This window comes from Labrus bergylta, chromosome 20 (assembly GCF_963930695.1).
Source record: "Labrus bergylta chromosome 20, fLabBer1.1, whole genome shotgun sequence".
NCBI classification, from domain to species: Eukaryota; Metazoa; Chordata; class Actinopteri; order Labriformes; family Labridae; genus Labrus; species Labrus bergylta.
This window is the reverse complement of record NC_089214.1, coordinates 227,501-248,477: the sequence shown is the minus strand read 5'-3', so window position 1 is coordinate 248,477 and position 20,977 is coordinate 227,501. Positions and strand designations below refer to the sequence as shown.

Below are 20,977 nucleotides of genomic sequence, written 5' to 3'. Positions count from 1 at the left end.
GAGTTGTACCTCCAACACACTGTTGACCTGAAGTGTGTTCTGTAAAGGGCCACAAGGGGGAGACAAACCCGCTACATCAGAAAACAGAAGGAACTGAATTATATCTCTCACATTAAAGGTGTGAATTAAGATTTAGATCAACTTAATTTTCTCCTCCAGGAAAGCAGTGTGAGCATTCATGAACAGGTTTTAATTTATTACAGATACAAATGAGACTTTAAGCCCTAAAACACATAATAAACACCGACATGGATACTATAAGATCAAAGGAGAATATTTAGAGTTGATTGAATGTAATGGATAAAAACATTATTAGACACATTATCTGTATAACGACTGGCTACAGATCAGACATAGTGAACCAGGTCTAACAGAGTCCGGACCAGGAGAGACTCAGTGTTTGTTTGTGAGCCGGCTGGTTGTCAGGCAGCAAACTGACACGAGGAAAAACAGTCAAATCCCCCGAAGAGACAAAAAAACAGCAAGAGGACTAATGAGACACTAATAGAGGAGGGGAGGGGGGGGCAGAGAGAGAGACGCTCAGGTGTTCATCTCACTGTGCAACAACACATCAGAGAACCACCACGAGATCTGCTTTGTTTTGGACTCTACCTGGACAGACGGGGTTGCTGATTGGTTGAAAAGCTGTTTTTTTCTTTGGACTTTAATGGACGGAAAAGGAAACATTCAGGTGTGGACGGCTCAGTGATCACCAACAGCTACAGGTCAGAACAACCAACTGGGTTTACTGGTTTCATTGAGCTCACATACTGGGTTTGTTGGTTTTGCTGGGCTCACATACTGGGTTTACTGGTTTCATTGGGCTCACATGCAGGGTTTACTGGTTTTGCAGGGCTCACATACTGGGTTTACTGGTTTCATTGGGCTCACATACTGGGTTTACTGGTTTTGCAGGGCTCACATACTGGGTTTACTGGTTTCATTGGGCTCACATACTGGGTTTACTGGTTTTGCAGGGCTCACATACTGGGTTTACTGGTTTCATTGGGCTCACATACTGGGTTTACTGGTTTCATTGGGCTCACATACTGGGTTTACTGAGCTCACATACTGGGCTTACTGGTTTTACTGGGTGTATTTGTTGCTCATAGCCTTATACATACGTGAACTTTTCAACACAGCACATTTTGTATTTAAATTTGTAAAATATTCCATCCCCTGTGCTTTAAACATAATTTATTATTCTTCTGATTCTCTCACTGTGCTTATTGCTTCTTCTATTTATTTATGAGAGAGAGAGAGAGAGAGGTGCCAGGTCTCCCGCCAGTTTAAGCCTATAACAGCATAACTAGGAGCTGGTCCATACCTGAACCAGCTCTGACTATAAGATTTATCAAAAAAGTAAAGTTTCAATCCTACCCCTAGCAGGTACCACGAGCAGGCCTGATAACTGAAGGCTCTACCTCCCATAGTACACTTAGAGACTGTAGGTACCACGAGCAGGCCTGATAACTGAAGGCTCTACCTCCCATAGTACATTTAGAGACCGTAGGTACCACGAGCAGGCCTGATAACTGAAGGCTCTACCTCCCATAGTACATTTAGAGACCGTAGGTACCACGAGCAGGCCTGATAACTGAAGGCTCTACCTCCCATAGTACATTTAGAGACCGTAGGTACCACGAGCAGGCCTGATAACTGAAGGCTCTACCTCCCATAGTACATTTAGAGACCGTAGGTACCACGAGCAGGCCTGATAACTGAAGGCTCTACCTCCCATAGTACATTTAGAGACTGTAGGTACCACGAGCAGGCCTGATAACTGAAGGCTCTACCTCCCATAGTACATTTAGAGACCGTAGGTACCACGAGCAGGCCTGATAACTGAAGGCTCTACCTCCCATAGTACATTTAGAGACCGTAGGTACCACGAGCAGGCCTGATAACTGAAGGCTCTACCTCCCATAGTACATTTAGAGACCGTAGGTACCACGAGCAGGCCTGATAACTGAAGGCTCTACCTCCCATAGTACATTTAGAGACCGTAGGTACCACGAGCAGGCCTGATAACTGAAGGCTCTACCTCCCATAGTACATTTAGAGACCGTAGGTACCACGAGCAGGCCTGATAACTGAAGGCTCTACCTCCCATAGTACATTTAGAGACTGTACCACGAGCAGGCCTGATAACTGAAGGCTCTACCTCCCATAGTACATTTAGAGACTGTACCACGAGCAGGCCTGATAACTGAAGGCTCTACCTCCCATAGTACATTTAGAGACTGTAGGTACCACTAGCAGGCCTGATAACTGAAGGCTCTACCTCCCATTGTACATTTAGAGACTGTAGGTACCACGAGCAGGACTGATAACTGAAGGCTCTACCTCCCATTGTACATTTAGAGACTGTAGGTACCACTAGCAGGCCTGATAACTGAAGGCTCTACCTCCCATTGTACATTTAGAGACCGTAGGTACCACGAGTACACCAGGCCTGGCTAAAGCTGGTTTCTGGTCTTGAAATGAGGAAGTGAACAACAGACTAGCTGACGTCAAAAGCCGCTACAGTAGCGTCCACTTAGAGTCTAAAAACAGCTGACGAGAGATCATTTAGAGAACTTGAGGTTTTTGTGTGGTTTATTTCCTCTGTTACGATGGACGCTGCTGTCCGTCATTTTGACCTCTTACCTGACCCTTTGCATTGTAGGAAACAGGCTGGTTGAACTGGTAGGGTTCTCACTGGTTGTACTGGTATTGTTCTTACTGGTTGAACTGGTAGGGTTCTCACTGGTTGTACTGGTATTGTTCTTACAGGTTGAAATGGTAGGGTTCTTACTGGTTGAACTGGCAGGGTATTTACTGGTTGAACTGGTAGGGTATTTACTGGTTGAACTGGTAGGGTTCTCACTGGTTGAACTGGTATTGTTCTTACTGGTTGAACTGGTATTGTTGTCACTAGCTGTAATGTTATTGTTCTCACTGGTTGAACTGGTTTCTGTGGTTGCAGGTGAGATGGGCTGTCTGGGAGGGAAGACGGAGGAAGAACGTCTGGATGAAAAAGCGAAACGTGAAGCGAACAAGAAGATCGAGAGACAGCTGCAGAAAGAGAGGCAGGCGTACAAAGCTACACACAGACTGTTACTACTCGGTGAGTCTGTCGCTCACCTATCTTCTACTTAGCTTCACGTCTGTCTTTCCAACCTTCACCCTCTCATCCGTCTCTCTCTCACCTGTCTGTCCGCAGGAGCAGGAGAATCAGGTAAAAGTACCATCGTGAAGCAGATGAGGATTCTTCATGTTGACGGTTTTAACGTTGAGTGAGTTCAACTTTTATTGCTTTATTCAAACCACTGAGTGTCCAGGTGTTCATCTCTGTGTGATTAATACTTTCTTATATTTGAGGAAATATCACCAAGAGAACATGAAACAAAGGAAACCTATCGTGTCCTGGTGTTAGCTGCAGCTCTACACCTGAAATTGTTCCCTCGAAAAGACGAGTTGGATTAATTTCTCCTCCACCATTGTTGTTGACAAAGCTTCTTGATTCTGATTGGTCATTAAGGAAGAGTGACCCTGATGGGCATGTTTGTGTTATACACTTAGAGTGCGGGTAGAACAGTTAGAGCGTTTGACTGACAGGCCTTCACACCCGAGGTCTGCTCTGATGAAATCTTTGTTTTCAGAGAGAAGCAGCAGAAGGTTCAAGACATCAGGAAGAATGTGAAGGATGCCATTGTGGTACGTCACCTCACCTGTATCACATCACCTGTATCACCTCACCTGTATCACATCACCTGTATCACCTCACCTGTATCACATCACCTGTATCACCTCATCTGTATCACATCACCTGTATCACCTCATCTGTATCACCTCACCTGTATCACCTCACCTGTATCACCTCACCTGTATCACCTCACCTGTATCACCTCACCTGTATCACCTCACCTGTATCACATCACCTGTATCGCCTCACCTGTATCGCCTCACCTGTATCACCTCACCTGTATCACATCACCTGTATCACCTCATCTGTATCACATCACCTGTATCACCTCACCTGTATCACCTCACCTGTATCACCTCACCTGTATCACATCACCTGTATCACCTCACCTGTATCACATCACCTGTATCACCTCACCTGTATCACCTCACCTGTATCGTCATTTATGTAATTAAAACATTAAAATGTTGGTGTGTGTGTGTGTTACAGACCATCGTGTCAGCCATGAGTATGCTGACTCCGCCCATTCCTCTGGGTAACCCTGGCAACCAGTTCAGAGTTGAGTACATCAAGAGCATCGCCCCGCTGTCTGACGTTGAATACACTGAGGTAACACACACGCACACACACTTTGTGTTGAATCATTATGTTCTTGTGATCACATTAATGAAGGATAAATTATTATTATTAGAGGCTCTGTAGTTTGCAGGTTTGTAGTTTGCAGAAATAACAACATCATGATGCAGATTAGCAGACTCCTTAGTGTGAGCGTGACGTGCTGATAGAAACAGCAGAACCATGTTCAGAGAATTTCATTGGCTACAAGAAATGTCAGTCATTGGCACGGTCGTGTAAAATTGGCCGTCAGAAAAGGGGGCAGTACCTCCTTTCAACAAAGGCTCTCATTGGCTGTTATAGGCTGCTATCAAGTGTCAAATAAAGGTTAGCGGAGCTTTTTGAACAGTTCAGTGGATTGTTCTGGACGTGATGTGTTTGGATTCAAACTCTGGATCTAAATAGTGGTTCAGTTCAGTTTGGTGGATTATTAAGATCAGGAGAGTTCAGTCAATCTAGAAATGGTTAGAAGACGTTTGTTTGTTGCTGGTCTGACCCTCACACACACTGGACCAGTGTGTGTGCTATACACTTAGAGTGCGGGTAGAACAGTTAGAGCGTTTGACTGACAGGCCTTCACACCCGAGGTCTGCTCTGATGAAATCTTTGTTTTCAGAGAGAAGCAGCAGAAGGTTCAAGACATCAGGAAGAATGTGGTTATGGTTATGGTTGGATATGGTTATTAGGTCACATGATGACATGAGTTAGAAAAACGTCCTATCATAGAATAAATTGTTGTTCCAAGATAAGAAGACAAAAAGGTTTAATGGTTAAACGCAAATGAGAATGTGGAGCAATGAGCGCAAAAAACAACAAAACTTTCAACTGTCAGTCGACTTTGAGCTGAATCTGAAGAATCACGCTCCACTGAGTCCAAGTCAGGTCTGTACTCAAGGGGAGAAGAAAACTCCTTTATATGATGTTTGTTTGTTGAATGGAGGCCGGACCAATCGTTTTCATTCAAGTCAGGAAATCATAACACAGTTTGTGATCCAGCATCGAGCAGATCTGTGGCTCAATTTGAAATGTCTTGAAGTAGAACAGATATTCTGTTGATCAATAAATAATCATCTGAACACTGCAGAGGAGCTGCTATGTCATTAGCCTGGGTCATTTCCTGCTGATACATGATTGGTAAATACAGCTGGGACAACAAACAGAAACCAGAACACTTCACCCTGTGTACATAGAGATTTTCATGTTTATTAAAGTTGAGCTGTGGATCTAAAATTATTCCTAAGAACTAGAACTCATGAACCTTCTCTATTTCCGACCATTTAAACTTTTGGGTCGGACAGTTTTCTGATGGAGAAACCGAAACAGTTGGGCAGCCGGCCTCAGGGCAAGTTATATTTATAATCATTTATAAACAGACTAAATAGCAAAGGGCCAAGAACTGAGCCTTGGGGAATACCTTCTTGGTCAATGTTCACACTGTGTTCTAAAGACAGAAGAGTTTCATGGTTAACAGAGTCAACAGGTCTCACCTGAAGGCAGCCATGAGCAAGTGAACTGTTCCTTTGAAGCACCACAAGAGTCTGTTGTTTGTTTAAATGATGATAATGACATGATGTAAGAGGTGAACATGGGATTCAACCGTGTGTGTGTGTGTGTGTGTGTGTGTGTGTGTGTGTGTGTGTGTGTGTGTGTGTGTGTGTGTGTGTGTGTGTGTGTGTGTGTGTGTGTGTGTGTGTGTGTGTGTGTGTGTGTGTGTGTGTGTGTGTGTGTGTGTGTGTGTGTGTGTGTGTGTGTGTGTGTGTGTGTGTGTGTGTGTGTGTGTGTGTGTGTGTGTGTGTGTGTGTGTGTGTGTCCACCCACCTGAGGCCTCATTATCCAAACATCTCCTGTCTCTAAAGACATAAAGAGACAAAACAAACATCTTCCTGTGTCTTATCTTCTGCAGTTTTTGACACACATGTATGCAAGCACACGTAAACCTTAAATGACTACACAGATCATCACCTGAACAGGCTGATGTTGAAACATGTAATTTGTATTATTTATATGTTTAATAAATAAAAGGGAGTGAATGAACACTTTTTTTTACGTTCTCGTTCTGTTCACTGAACAAAAAACCTTTAAAAAAAAACTGCTTAAAGGGAAAATGTTGTAGTCTCTGAAATCTTGAATGTGAATTTTCTGACCTTTCTGCGTGGACTTTGTGATCGCTGCTGAACAGTTTGTTTGATTTGTACATTTATTTTTACTTAAGTTTAATTTCTTATTAAAGACTCTTCCAGTGAACGTGTGGGAACAAGTTGTTGTTAATCATAGAATAAAAATGATCATTTGGACTACATGGGCGTTCTCCAGGTGTTCCTCAGGGCTCTATTCTTAGTCGTCTTTTATTCTCCACAGATATAAACTCTGTGATTTTCATGTCTTCTTTGTCCATCATTAATCTGTTTATTCTCGTGTCTCTCTCGCAGGACTTCTTTGAGCATGCTCAGAAGCTGTGGGAAGACGACGGCGTGAAGGCGTGTTTCGAACGCTCCAATGAATATCAGCTGATTGACTGCGCTAAGTTGTAAGACAAACACGAAACAGTGCAGACTGGCAAAACGGACACACACACTGACTCAGACTTCCTCTCAACATTTTTTCCCAATGGACCAATCATAATGCTCTGCTAACCCTGAGGGGGCGGATGCTTCATTACGTTAAGAATAGAATAACCAAATCGTGTGTGTGTGTGTTCTCAGCTTTCTGGACAGGTTAGACTCAGTCAGAAAAACGGACTACACACCTACTGACCAGGTAATGAACCAGCCAATCACATCGCAGCCTTGTGATGACTCGGATGTTTTTAAATGGTTTTTCTTCTTCTCCTGCAGGATCTGTTGCGCTGTCGTGTTTTGACTTCAGGGATTTTTGAAACCAGGTTTCAGGTCGACAAGGTCAACTTCCAGTGAGTCTTAAGACCCGCCCCCTCAGTCCACCTGCATCAATTACCTGTCTCTTCTGTTTGACTGCTGCAGTTAGTTATTGAAGCATTATGGGAACTGTAGTTTCAACAGTCAGATCAAATATTATCATGTTTACATATTTTGAACCATTCTTTATCTTCTAGTGACATTTATTTAAAATATTTACCTGTTCGTTAATTACCTGACAAACACACCTGTCTGTCTGTCAGTATGTTTGATGTAGGAGGACAGCGCGACGAGCGCAGGAAGTGGATTCAGTGCTTTAATGGTGAGTAATATTTATGAATAGTTGAATTTAACATACAGGTGTACAGGTGTGTGTGAACAGACAGACAGGTCTCTGTGAACGGACAGGTGTGTGTGAACAGACAGACAGGTGTGTGTGAACAGACAGACAGGTGTGTGTGAACAGACAGACCGGTCTCTGTGAACAGACAGGTGTAAACAGGTGTGTGTGAACAGACAGACAGGTGTGTGTGAACAGACAGACAGGTCTCTGAACAGACAGACAGGTCTCTGTGAACAGACAGGTGTGTGTAAACAGACAGGTCTCTGTGAACAGGCAGGTGTGTGTGAACAAACAGACAGGTGTGTGTGAACAGACAGGTGTGTGTGAACAGGCAGGTGTGTGTGAACAGGCAGGTGTGTGTGAACAAACAAACAGGTGTGTGTGAACAGGCAGGTGTGTGTGAACAGGCAGGTGTGTGTGAACAGGCAGGTGTGTGTGAACAAACAGACAGGTGTGTGTGAACAGACAGACAGGTGTGTGTGAACAGACAGACAGGTGTGTGTGAACAGACAGGTGTGTGTGAACAGACAGACAGGTGTGTGTGAACAGACAGGTCTCTGTGAACAGACAGGTGTGTGTGAACAGACAGACAGGTCTCTGTGAACAGACAGGTGTGTGTGAACAGGTGCTGAGTCTGAGTCTTTTTCAGATGTGACCGCCATCATCTTTGTGGCGGCGAGCAGCAGCTACAACATGGTGATCAGAGAGGACAACTCCACCAACCGGCTCAGAGAGTCCCTCGACCTGTTCAGGTCCATCTGGACCAACAGGTAACCCTCTCTTCTTTCTGATTGGCTCTAAACCCTCTCTGCTCTCTGATTGGCTGTAGTTAACCCTCTCTTCTTCCTGATTGGCTGTAGTTAAAGATAAAGATAAACTTTATTGATCCCTGTGGGGGAAATTTGTGCATTACAGCAGCTCCAGAAAACAGGGGACAGGAATATAATTATTCAAAATAAAAATAGAAGTTAAAAATCAAATCAAACATATTTACATCATTTAAATAAAAAAAATACAATAATGGAAAATGACACAGTAACTACACAGGAAAGAGTTATTGTTCTTAAAAACACACACAGTGTGTAGCAGGAGGTGGTGATGCTGTTAAACAGTCTGATTAAACAGTCTGATTAAACAGTCTGATGAAACAGTCTGACTTCAGATGGGATGAACGACCTGCGGTAGTGCTCTGTCTTGCAGGGTGGGTGTCTGAGTCTGCTGCTGAAGGAGCTGCTCAGGGCCCCCACAGGGCCCCCACAGGGCCCCCACAGTGTCATGCAGGGGGTGAGAGGGGTTGTCCATGATGGATGTCAGCTTCACTAACATCCTCCTCTCACCCACCTCCTCTACAGAGTCCAGAGGACAGTCCAAGACAGAACTGGCCCTCCTGCCCAGTCTGTTCAGTCTCTTCCTGTCTCTCTCTGTGCTCCCTCCTCCCCAGCAGACCACTGCATAGAAAAGTGCAGACGCCACCACAGTGTCATAAAAAGTCCGTAGCAGAGTCCTGCACACTCCAAAGGACCTTAGTCGCCTCAGCAGGTGTAGTCGACTTTGGCCCTTCTTGTACAGGACGTTGGTGTTGTGTGACCAGTCCAGTTTGTTGTTGAGGTGAACACCCAGGTATTTGTACGTCTCCACCCTCTCGATGTCCAAGCCCTGGATGTTCACCGGTGCAGTCTGGGGTGACTTCCTGCAGAAGTCAATCACCATCTCCTTTGTCTTGCTTGCACTCCAGTCGACAAAGTCCATGATGACCTGCCTGTACTCCTGTTCACTCCCCTTAGACACACACCCCACGATGGCTGTGTCATCGGAGAACTTCTGCAGGTGGCAGCTCCCAGAGTTGTAGCAGAAGTCCGAGGTGTACAGGGTGAAGAGAAAAGGGGAGAGAACTGTCCCCTGTGGGGCCCCTGTACTGCAGACCACCGTGTCAGACTCACAGTCCTGAAGCCTCACATAATGTGGTCTGTTGGTGAGGTAGTCCGTTGTCCATGCAGCCAGGTGACAGTCCACTCCCGCCCTCTCTAGCTTCCCCCTGAGCAGTGCAGGCTGGATGGTGTTGAAGGCACTAGAGACCCTCACAGTGCTGCCGGTGTTCTCCAGGTGAGTCCAGGATCTCTGCAGCAGGTAGATGCGTCATCCACCCCGATGTTCGGCTGGTAGGCGAACTGCAGAGGATCCAGATTTGAAGTCACCAGGGGGCGGAGGTTGTTGAGGACGATCCTCTCCATGGTCTTCATCAGGTGAGAGGTGAGGGCCACAGGTCTGAAGTGGTTAGGCTCCCTGGGGTGAGATGTCTTTGGGACTGGCACCACGCAGGACGTCTTCCACAGAGTCGGGACCCTCTCTAGTCTCAGGCTCAGGTTGAAGATGTGCAGAAGAACCTCACAGAGCTGGTCTGCACAGTCCTTCAGGAGTCTGGAGCTGATGCCGTCAGGACCTGTGGCCTTCCTCACCTTGATCTTCCTCAGCTGGCTTCTCAGTTGATCAGCTGTTATGGAGAGGCCGTCGGAGGAGGAGGAAGAAGAAGAGGGGGTTGTTGGGGGGTCGTCTGAGGAGGAGGAGGAGGAGAGGGCTGTTGAGGGGGGTGGCAGGGTACTCAGGGTACTCAGATGGAGTGTCTGAGAAGCGGGCTGGTCTGGGTGGGGGTGGGAGTAGAATCAAATCTATTGAAGAACAGAGTCAGTTCTTTGCCCACTCCCTGTCTCCTGCTTCAGGGCCCCTCCCACACCTTCTGCTGTGACCTGAGATGTTATTCAGGCCCCTCCCTCGCCTTCTGCTGTGACCTGAGATGTTATTCAGGCCCCTCCCACACCTTCTGCTGTGACCTGAGATGTTATTCAGGCCCCTCCCACACCTTCTGCTGTGACCTGAGATGTTATTCAGGCCCCTCCAGACTTCTCTTGCATTTTTATGTTGTAAATGCTCCTCCATCTTTGCCCGGTAGCTGGCTTTCCCCCCCTCTCTGCTCTCTGATTGGCTGTAGTTAACCCTCTCTGCTCTCTGATTGGCTAAAGTTAACCCTCTCTTCTTTCTGATTGGCTGTAGTTAACCCTCTCTGCTCTCTGATTGGCTGTACTTAACCTTAACCCTCTCTGCTTTCTAATTGGCTGTAGTTAACCTTAACCCTCTCTGCTCTCTGATTGGCTGTAGATAACCCTCTCTGCTCTCTAATTGGCTGTAGTTAACCTTAACCCTCTCTGCTCTCTGATTGGCTGTAGTTAACCTTAACCCTCTCTGCTCTCTAATTGGCTGCAGGTTTCTCAAGACAATCTCGGTGATCTTGTTCCTAAATAAACAGGACGTCCTTGCTGATAAGATTCTGGCAGGAAAATCTAAACTGGAAGATTATTTCCCTGAATACACAAACTACCAAGTTCCTGCTGAAGGTACACAACAACAAATACACACAAATCAAGGTGATGTCAGGGACTATTTCAGAGAGGAGACTCTCAGTCTAACTCTGAGGTGATTGACCTTCAGGTGGGAATCTTTGAACAGAACAGCTGATTTGATTTTCAGGGGGCGGGGGTACATACTTTACTCGTAGGGTCAAATTTCATATAAAGTTTGTATTTACATCAAATTTATTTTTTCCTCTAAATTAATTAAGTAACTTTTTGTTCTCTGTACCTGAGTGAACCTGTGTGCCTGTGTGTGTTTTTGTTTATTTTTGTTTGTTTGTGTGTGTTTGTGTGTTTTTGGGTTTTGTGTGTAGCTGTTCCAGATGCTGATGAAGACCCAAGCGTGACCAGAGCCAAGTTCTTCATCAGAGACGAGTTTCTGGTAATAAACCCCTCTCTCTGACCTGTCTCTCTCTCTGACCTGTCTCTCTCTCTGACCTGTCTCTCTCTCTGACCTGTCTCTCTCTCTCTCTCTGACCTGTCTCTCTCTCTGACCTGTCTCTCTCTCTCTCTGACCTGTCTCTCTCTCTGACCTGTCTCTCTCTCCTACTGTCTCTCTTTCTCTCTCTGACCTGTCTCTCTCTCTGACCTGTGTCTCTTTCTCTGACCTGTCTGTCTCTCTCTTCCTGTCTCTCTCTGACCTGTCTCTCTCTCTGACCTGTTTGTCTCTTTCCTCCTGTCTCTCTCTGACCTGTTTCTCTCTCCTCCTGTCTCTCTCTCTGACCTGTCTCTCTCTCTGACCTGTCTTTCTCTCTCTCTGACCTGTCTGTCTCTCCTCCTGTCTCTCTCTCTGACCTGTCTGTCTCTCTCTTCCTGTCTCTCTCTCTGACCTGTTTGTCTCTTTCTTCCTGTTTCTCTATCTCTGACCTGTCTGTCTCTCTGACCTGTCTCTCTCCTCCTGTCTCTCTCTCTCTGACCTGTCTCTCTCTCTGACCTGTCTGTCTCTCTCCTCCTGTCTCTCTCTCTCTGACCTGTCTCTCTCTCTGACCTGTCTGTCTCTCTCCTCCTGTCTCTCTCTCTCTGATCTGTCTCTCTCTGACCTGTCTGTCTCTCTCTCTGACCTGTCTGTCTTTCTCCGACCTGTCTGTCTCTCTCCACCTGTCTCTCTCTCTGACCTGTCTCTCTCTCTCTGACCTGTCTGTCTCTCAGACCTGTCTGTCTCTCCTCCTGTCTCTCTCTCTCTCTGACCTGTCTTTCTGTCTCTCTCTCCGACCTGTCTCTCTCTCTCTCTGACCTGTCTTTCTCTCTGACCTGTCTCTATCTGACCTATCTCTCTCTCTGACCTGTCTGTCTTTCTCCGACCTGTCTGTCTCTCTCCTCCTGTCTCTCTCTCTCTGACCTGTCTGTCTCTCTCCTCCTGTCTCTCTTTCTCCGACCTGTCTCTCTCTCTCTCTGACCTGTCTGTCTCTCTGACCTGTCTCTTTCTCCTCCTCTCTGACCTGTCTCTCTCTCTCTCTGACCTGTCTGTCTCTCTCCTCCTGTCTCTCTTTCTCCGACCTGTCTCTCTCTCTCTGACCTGTCTCTCTCTCTCTCTGACCTGTCTCTCTCTCTCTCTGACCTGTCTGTCTCTCTGACCTGTCTCTTTCTCCTCCTGTCTGTCTCTCTCTGACCTGTCTGTCTCTCTCCTCCTGTCTCTCTTTCTCCGACCTGTCTCTCTCTCCTCCTGTCTGTCTCTCTCTGACCTGTCTCTCTCTCTCTGACCTGTCTGTCTCACAGAGGATCAGCACGGCGAGCGGCGATGGGAAACATTACTGTTATCCTCACTTCACCTGCGCCGTGGACACGGAAAACATACGTCGTGTTTTTAACGACTGTCGTGACATCATCCAGCGCATGCACCTGCGCCAATACGAGCTTCTCTGATTGGTTGTGGGAATCTTACCTGGTCCCGGCCACTATCAATGCTAATAGGTGATCAGTACAGATCACAATCATTTATCACTCAGCTAGTTATTTAAGAGTCTTTCCTGCTGTCTCTTTTTTGTATCTGGTGCAGGGGATTGTGGGTAATGTTGTTTTATGGAAAGGCATCACAGGATGTGGATTTCCTGTCATGACTACAGTCTGAGTCATGACAGGAAGTCATGAAGTCACCCCAGTCTTAGGGTGGGGGATGTAGACAATTTAATTATTTTTTTTCATGTTTTTTTAACTTAAAATAATTAGTTCATAATGATCTCTCCTTTGATTGGCTGGTCCTGACTGTGATGTCATTCTGTTTTCTCTCATGGGAACATTTAACTATGTACCTGAAAGATGAAATAAAGATTTATTTAATGGGAAGCTGTTGTGTTGTATTTTTTCACTTTTCACTTTGGTCACAGGAACATCAAAGTCTTCTTCAAGCGAGTTTTAAATCAATTTGTTTCTGATGCGTGTCCACTTAAATATAAAGACACAGGTGAGACAAGAGACAGGTGAGACTAAAGACACAGGTGAGACAGGTGAGATTAAAGAGACAGGTGAGACTAAAGACACAAGTGAGACTAAAGAGACAGGTGGGACTAAAGACACAAGTGAGACTAAAACACAGGTGAGACTAAAGAAACGGGTGAGACTAAAGACAAAGGTGAGACTAGAGACAAAGGTGAGACTAGAGACAGGTGAGACTAAAGAGACACAGGTGAGACTAAAAAGACACAGGTGAGACTAGAGACAAGTGAGACTAAAGAGTCACAGGTGAGACTAAAGACAAGTGAGACTGAAGACACAGGTGAGACTAAAGACACAAGTGAGACTAAAGACACAGGTGAGACTAGAGAGACGCAGGTGAGACTAAAGACACAAGTGAGACTAAAGAGACACAAGTGAGAATAAAAAGACACAGGTGAGACTAAAGAGACACAGGTGAGACAAAGACACAGGTGAGACTAAAGAGACACAAGTGAGACTAAAGATACAGGTGAGACTAAAGAGACACTGGTGAGATTTAAGAGACACAGGTGAGACTAAAGAGACACAGGTGAGACAAAGACACTGATGAGACTAAAAAGACAGGTGAGACTAAAGACACAGTTTAGACTAAAGAGACAGGTGAGACTAAAGAGACACAGGTGAGACTAAAGAGACAGGTGAGACTAAAGAAACACAGGTGAGACTAAAGAAACGGGTAAGACTAAAGACACAAGTGAGACTAAAGACACAGGTGAGACTAGAGACAAGTGAGACTAAAGAGACAGGTGAGACTAAAGAGACACAGGTGAGACAAAGAGACAGGTGAGACTAAAGAGACACAGGTGAGACAAAGGGACAGGTGAGACTAAAAAGACAGGTGAGACTAAAGAGACACAAGTGAGACAAAGACACAAGTGAGACTAAAGATACAGGTGAGACTAAAGAGACACAGGTGAGACAAAGGGACAGGTGAGACTAAAAAGACAGGTGAGACTAAAGAGACACAAGTGAGACAAAGACACAGGTGAGACTAAAGAGACAGGTGAGACTAAAGAGACACAAGTGAGACTAAAGATACAGGTGAGACTAAAGAGACACAGGTGAGACAAAGGGACAGGTGAGACTAAAAGAGACAGGTTAGACTAAAGACACAAGTGAGACTAAAGACACAGGTGAGACTAAAGACACAGGTGAGACTAAAGAGACACAGGTGAGACTAAAGAGACGCAGGTGAGACTAAAGACACAGGTGAGACGAAAGAGACAGGTGAGACTAAAGAGACACTGGTGAGACTAACGAGACACTGGTGAGACTAAAGACACAGGTGAGACTAAAGACACAAGTGAAACTAAAGAGACACAGGTGAGACAAAGACACTGATGAGACTAAAAAGACAGGTGAGACTAAAGACACAGTTTAGACTAAAGAGACAGGTGAGACTAAAGAGACACGGGTGAGACTAAAGAGACAGGTGAGACTAAAGAAACACAGGTGAGACTAAAGAAACGGGTAAGACTAAAGACACAAGTGAGACTAAAGACACAGGTGAGACTAGAGACAAGTGAGACTAAAGAGACAGGTGAGACTAAAGAGACACAGGTGAGACAAAGAGACAGGTGAGACTAAAGATACAGGTGAGCCTAAAGAGACACTGGTGAGACTAAAGACACAGGTGAGACTAAAAAGACAGGTGAGACTAAAGAGACACAGGTGAGACAAAGACACTGGTAAGACTAAAAAGACAGGTGAGACTAAAGACACAGTTTAGACTAAAGAGACACAGGTGAGACTAAAGACACAAGTGAGACTAAAGAGACAGGTGAGATTAAAGACACAGGTGAGACAAAGAGACAGGTGAGATTAAAGACACAGGTGAGACTAAAGACACAGGTGAGACTAAAGAGACAGGTGAGACTAAAGAGACACAGGTGAGACTAAAGAAACGGGTGAGACTAAAGACACAGACACAAGTGAGACTAAAGACAAAGGTGAGACTAGAGACAGGTGAGACTAAAGAGACACAGGTGAGACTAAAAACACAAGTGAGACTAAAAAGACACAGGTGAGACAAAGACACAGGTGAGACTAAAGACACAGGTGAGACTAAAGAGACAAGTGAGACTAAAGAGACAGGTGAGACTAAAGAGACACAGGTGAGACTAAAAAGACAGGTGAGACTAAAGAGACACAGGTGAGACAAAGACACTGATGAGACTAAAAAGACAGGTGAGACTAAAGACACAGTTTAGACTAAAGAGACAGGTGAGATTAAAGACACAGGTGAGACTAAAGAGACACAGGTGAGACTAAAGAGACAGGTGAGACTAAAGAGAGAGGTGAGACTAAAGAGACACAGGTGAGACAAAGACACAGGTGAGACTAAAGAGACAGGTGAGACTAAAGAGACACTGGTGAGACTAAAGAGACACAGGTGAGACTAAAGACACAGTTTAGACTAAAGAGACAGGTGAGACTAAAGAGACAGGTGAGACTAAAGACACAAGTGAGACTAAAGAGACAGGTGAGACTAAAGAGACTGGTGAGACTAAAGACACAAGTGAGACTAAAGAGACAGGTGAGACTAAAGACACAGGTGAGACTAAAGACACAGGTGAGACAAAGGGACAGGTGAGACTAAAAGAGACAGGTGAGACTAAAGACACAAGTGAGACTAAAGACACAGGTGAGACTAAAGAGACACAGGTGAGACCAAAGACACAGGTGAGACAGGTGAGACAGGTGAGACTAAAGACACAGGAGAGACTAAAGAGACAGGTGAGACTAAAGAGGCAGGTGAGACTAAAGACACAGGTGAGACTAAAGTCACAGGTGAGACTAAAGAGACAGGTGAGACTAAAGTCACAGGTGAGACTAAAGAGACAGGTGAGACTAAAGAGACAGGTGAGATTAAAGACACAGGTGAGACTAAAGTCACAGGTGAGACTAAAGAGACAGGTGAGACTAAAGACACAGGTGAGACTAAAGAGACAGGTGAGACTAAAGACACAGGTGAGACTAAAGAGACACAGGTGAGACTAAAGAGACAAGTGAGACTAAAGAGACACAGGTGAGACTAAAGAGACACAGGTGAGACTAAAGACACAGGTGAGACTAAAAACACAGGTGAGACTAGAGACAAGTGAGACTAAAGAGACAGGTGAGACTAAAGAGACAGGTGAGACTAAAGTCACAGGTGAGACTAAAGAGACAGGTGAGACTAAAGACACAGGTGAGACTAAAGAGACAGGTGAGACTAAAGACACAGGTGAGACTAAAGAGACACAGGTGAGACTAAAGAGACAAGTGAGACTAAAGAGACACAGGTGAGACTAAAGAGACACAGGTGAGACTAAAGACACAGGTGAGACTAAAAACACAGGTGAGACTAGAGACAAGTGAGACTAAAGAGACAGGTGAGACTAAAGAGACACAGGTGAGACAAAGACACAGGTGAGACAAAGACACAGGTGAGACAAAGACACTGGTGAGACTAAAGAGACAGGTGAGACTAAAGACACAGTTTAGACTAAAGAGACAGGTGAGACTAAAGAGACAGGTGAGACTAAAGAGACGGGTGAGACTAAAGACACAAGTGAGACTAAAGAGACAGGTGAGATTAACGACACAGGTGAGACTAAAGATACAGGTGAGATTAAAGACACAGGTCAGACTAAAGACACAAGTGAGACTAAAGACACAGGTGAGACAGGTGAGACTAAAGACACAGGAGAGACTAAAGAGACAGGTGAGACTAAAGAGGCAGGTGAGACTAAAGACAAAAGTGAGAGTAAAGACACAGGTGAGACTAAAGAGACAGGTGAGACTAAAGAGACATGTGAGACTAAAGACACAAGTGATACTAAAGAGACAGGTGAGATTAAAGACACAGGTGAGACTAAAGACACAAGTGAGACTAAAGACACAGGTGAGACTAAAGAGACAGGTGAGACTATAGACACAGGTGAGACTAAAGAGACAGGTGAGACTAAAGAAACACAGGTGAGACTAAAGAAACGGGTGAGACTAAAGACACAGACACAAGTGAGACTAAAGACAAAGGTGAGACTAGAGAGACACAGGTGAGACTAAAAACACAAGTGAGACTAAAAAGACACAGGTGAGACTAAAGAGACACAGGTGAGACAAAGACACAAGTGAGACTAAAGACACAGGTGAGACTAAAGAGACAGGTGAGACTAAAGACACACGTGAGACTAAAGAGACAGGTGAGACTAAAAGAGACACAGGTGAGACTAAAGACACAGGTGAGACTAAAGAGACACAGGTGAGACTAAAGACACAGGTGAGAGTAAAGACACAGGTGAGACTAATGACACAGGTGAGACTAAAGAGACACAAGTGAGACTAAAGACACAGGTGAGACTAAAGACACAAGTGAGACTAAAGACACACGTGAGACTAAAGAGACAGGTGAGATTAAAGACACAGGTGAGACGAAAGAGACAGGTGAGACTAAAGAGACACAGGTGAGACTAAAGACACAGGTGAGACGAAAGAGACAGGTGAGACTAAAGAGACACAGGTGAGACTAAAGAGACAGGTGAGACTAAAGAGACACAGGTGAGACTAATGACACAGGTGAGACGAAAGAGACAGGTGAGACTAAAGAGACACAGGTGAGACTAAAGACACAGGTGAGACGAAAGAGACAGGTGAGACTAAAGAGACACAAGTGAGACTAAAGAGACAGGTGAGACTAAAGAGACACAGGTGAGACTAATGACACAGGTGAGAGTAAAGACACAGGTGAGACTAAAGAAACGGGTGAGACTAAAGACACAGACACAAGTGAGACTAAAGACAAAGGTGAGACTAGAGACAGGTGAGATTAAAGACACAGGTGAGACTAAAGAAACGGGTGAGACTAAAGACACAGACACAAGTGAGACTAAAGACAAAGGTGAGACTAGAGACAGGTGAGATTAAAGACACAGGTGAGACTAAAGAGACACAGGTGAGACTAAAAACACAAGTGAGACTAAAAAGACACAGGTGAGACTAAAGAGACACAGGTGAGACTAAAAACACAAGTGAGACTAAAAAGACACAGGTGAGACTAAAGAGACACAGGTGAGACAAAGACACAAGTGAGACTAAAGACACAAGTGAGACTAAAGACACAAGTGAGACTAAAGACACACGTGAGACTAAAGAGACAGGTGAGATTAAAGACACAGGTGAGACGAAAGAGACAGGTGAGACTAAAGAGACACAGGTGAGACTAAAGACACAGGTGAGACGAAAGAGACAGGTGAGACTAAAGAGACACAGGTGAGACTAAAGAGACAGGTGAGACTAAAGAGACACAGGTGAGACTAATGACACAGGTGAGACGAAAGAGACAGGTGAGACTAAAGAGACACAGGTGAGACTAAAGACACAGGTGAGACGAAAGAGACAGGTGAGACTAAAGAGACACAAGTGAGACTAAAGAGACAGGTGAGACTAAAGAGACACAGGTGAGACTAATGACACAGGTGAGAGTAAAGACACAGGTGAGACTAAAGAAACGGGTGAGACTAAAGACACAGACACAAGTGAGACTAAAGACAAAGGTGAGACTAGAGACAGGTGAGATTAAAGACACAGGTGAGACTAAAGAAACGGGTGAGACTAAAGACACAGACACAAGTGAGACTAAAGACAAAGGTGAGACTAGAGACAGGTGAGATTAAAGACACAGGTGAGACTAAAGAGACACAGGTGAGACTAAAAACACAAGTGAGACTAAAAAGACACAGGTGAGACTAAAGAGACACAGGTGAGACTAAAAACACAAGTGAGACTAAAAAGACACAGGTGAGACTAAAGAGACACAGGTGAGACTAAAGACACAGGTGAGACGAAAAAGACAGGTGAGACTAAAGAGACACAAGTGAGACTAAAGAGACAGGTGAGACTAAAGAGACACAGGTGAGACTAATGACACAGGTGAGAGTAAAGACACAGGTGAGACTAAAGAAACGGGTGAGACTAAAGACACAGACACAAGTGAGACTAAAGACAAAGGTGAGACTAGAGACAGGTGAGATTAAAGACACAGGTGAGACTAAAGAAACGGGTGAGACTAAAGACACAGACACAAGTGAGACTAAAGACAAAGGTGAGACTAGAGACAGGTGAGATTAAAGACACAGGTGAGACTAAAGAGACACAGGTGAGACTAAAAACACAAGTGAGACTAAAAAGACACAGGTGAGACTAAAGAGACACAGGTGAGACTAAAAACACAAGTGAGACTAAAAAGACACAGGTGAGACTAAAGAGACACAGGTGAGACAAAGACACAAGTGAGACTAAAGACACAAGTGAGACTAAAGACACAAGTGAGACTAAAGACACAGGTGAGACTAATGACACAGGTGAGACAGAGATTTTAATAGTCGGAAGATGATGGAGGTAGAATGTCCTGAATGTTGTAGAATGTGTAAAAGGGGCTTAAAATGAAAAAGTTTAGAAACAAGCATCCACATAACCCAACATGTTTAAAGGGAAGAAGGTCTTACATTTTTAACTTTAAAACTAATACAAGCTCTGTTCTTTTATTAATGAAGTGTTTCATCTCTTCTTTTTTATAACGTTGGATCATCTCCTTTATTAAGGATCTTTTTAATTTATGTAGTATTGATAAAAGGATTAAACATCCTTTATAGAATACTTTTTGTGTTTGTAGTTAATCAATGATCATTTAAATCGTCTCAGAGAAACTAACAAGATCACTTCCGTTGTCAGAAAACTACAAAACAGCCTGAAAGTTTCCTGGCGAGGGGCAGTGCGCATGCGTGAGAGGTAGTGATCCGTCTCGTCCACAGAGGATCTTTGGCCCGCTGCCTGCGTGCCCCTGCAGTGTGTGCGTGCTGCTCGTCCTCATCATCAACAACAACAACAACCGGACAAAGTGTGTACCGGATCCCGGCGCTGACACACCCGGAGGAACACGCTCGCACCGGGTCTACCGGGTCTACCGGGTCTCTGTGACGGTAAGAGCCCGCTGCCGGCCTCGCGCTCTCCTCGTCCCCCGTTTCGTTTCCTCTTCCGCGGGATGTCCTGCGCGTTCATGGCCGCTCGAGCCCCGTCTCGAGGCCGCGGCGCCGCTGCTCGCGTGCCTGTGTGTCGGTCCCGAGGACGGCGGAGCGCAGCAGGCACGCGGCCCGCTCCCCGTCCGGCCGGTGGTGACTTTACCGGAGAGAAGACGGTGAAGGAGAGAGAGAGACGCCATTTTGAGTCTGAGCGGAGCATCTGTGTCCGCCATTTAACACACACACACACACACACACACACACACACACACACACACACACACACACACAGAGTCACACACAGAGTCACACACACACACACACACACACACACACACACACACACACACACACACAGAGACACACACACACACACACAGAGTCACACACACACACACACACACACACACACACACACACACACACACACACACACACACACACACACACACACAGAGTCACACACACACACACACACACACACACACACACACACACAGACACACACACACACACACACACACACACACACACACACAGAGACACACACACACACAGAGACACACACACACACACAGAGACACACACACACACACACACACACAGAGTCACACACACAC

At 45.3% G+C, this 20,977-nt stretch overlaps 2 protein-coding genes across 2 annotated transcripts in view; both read left to right on the top strand.

The window, feature by feature from the left end:
- Window positions 1-131: 131 nt before the first annotated feature.
- Window positions 132-13,235, top strand: LOC110001958 (guanine nucleotide-binding protein G(olf) subunit alpha). Its single transcript, XM_020657543.3, has 13 exons — window positions 132-725; window positions 2,969-3,109; window positions 3,206-3,278; window positions 3,645-3,699; window positions 4,178-4,297; window positions 6,733-6,830; window positions 7,006-7,060; window positions 7,138-7,211; window positions 7,440-7,498; window positions 8,169-8,289; window positions 10,778-10,908; window positions 11,238-11,305; window positions 12,640-13,235. The coding sequence occupies exons 2-13, from the start codon at window positions 2,974-2,976 to the stop codon at window positions 12,784-12,786; spliced, it is 1,137 nt and encodes a 378-aa protein (XP_020513199.1). The 5' UTR covers window positions 132-725; window positions 2,969-2,973; the 3' UTR covers window positions 12,787-13,235.
- A 6,899-nt stretch (window positions 13,236-20,134) lies between these two features.
- Window positions 20,135-20,977, top strand: part of zbtb14 (zinc finger and BTB domain containing 14) — a 15,559-nt gene continuing 14,716 nt past the window's right edge. Inside the window, exon 1 of the mRNA XM_020657535.3 lies at window positions 20,135-20,318. The gene's annotated coding sequence lies outside the window, so the exon portion shown is untranslated. The remainder of the gene's footprint in view (window positions 20,319-20,977) is intronic.

What these genes read in the sequence shown, in the direction of transcription:
- LOC110001958 (XM_020657543.3), top strand. Translation starts at nt 2,974, where the DNA reads ATGGGCTGTCTGGGAGGGAAGACGGAGGAAGAACGTCTGGATGAAAAA. An exon ending in ACACAGACTGTTACTACTCG is followed by an intron (nt 3,110 to 3,205) that starts GTGAGTCTGTCG and finishes GTCTGTCCGCAG; the next exon opens with GAGCAGGAGAATCAGGTAAA. An exon ending in TCATCAGAGACGAGTTTCTG is followed by an intron (nt 11,306 to 12,639) that starts GTAATAAACCCC and finishes TCTGTCTCACAG; the next exon opens with AGGATCAGCACGGCGAGCGG.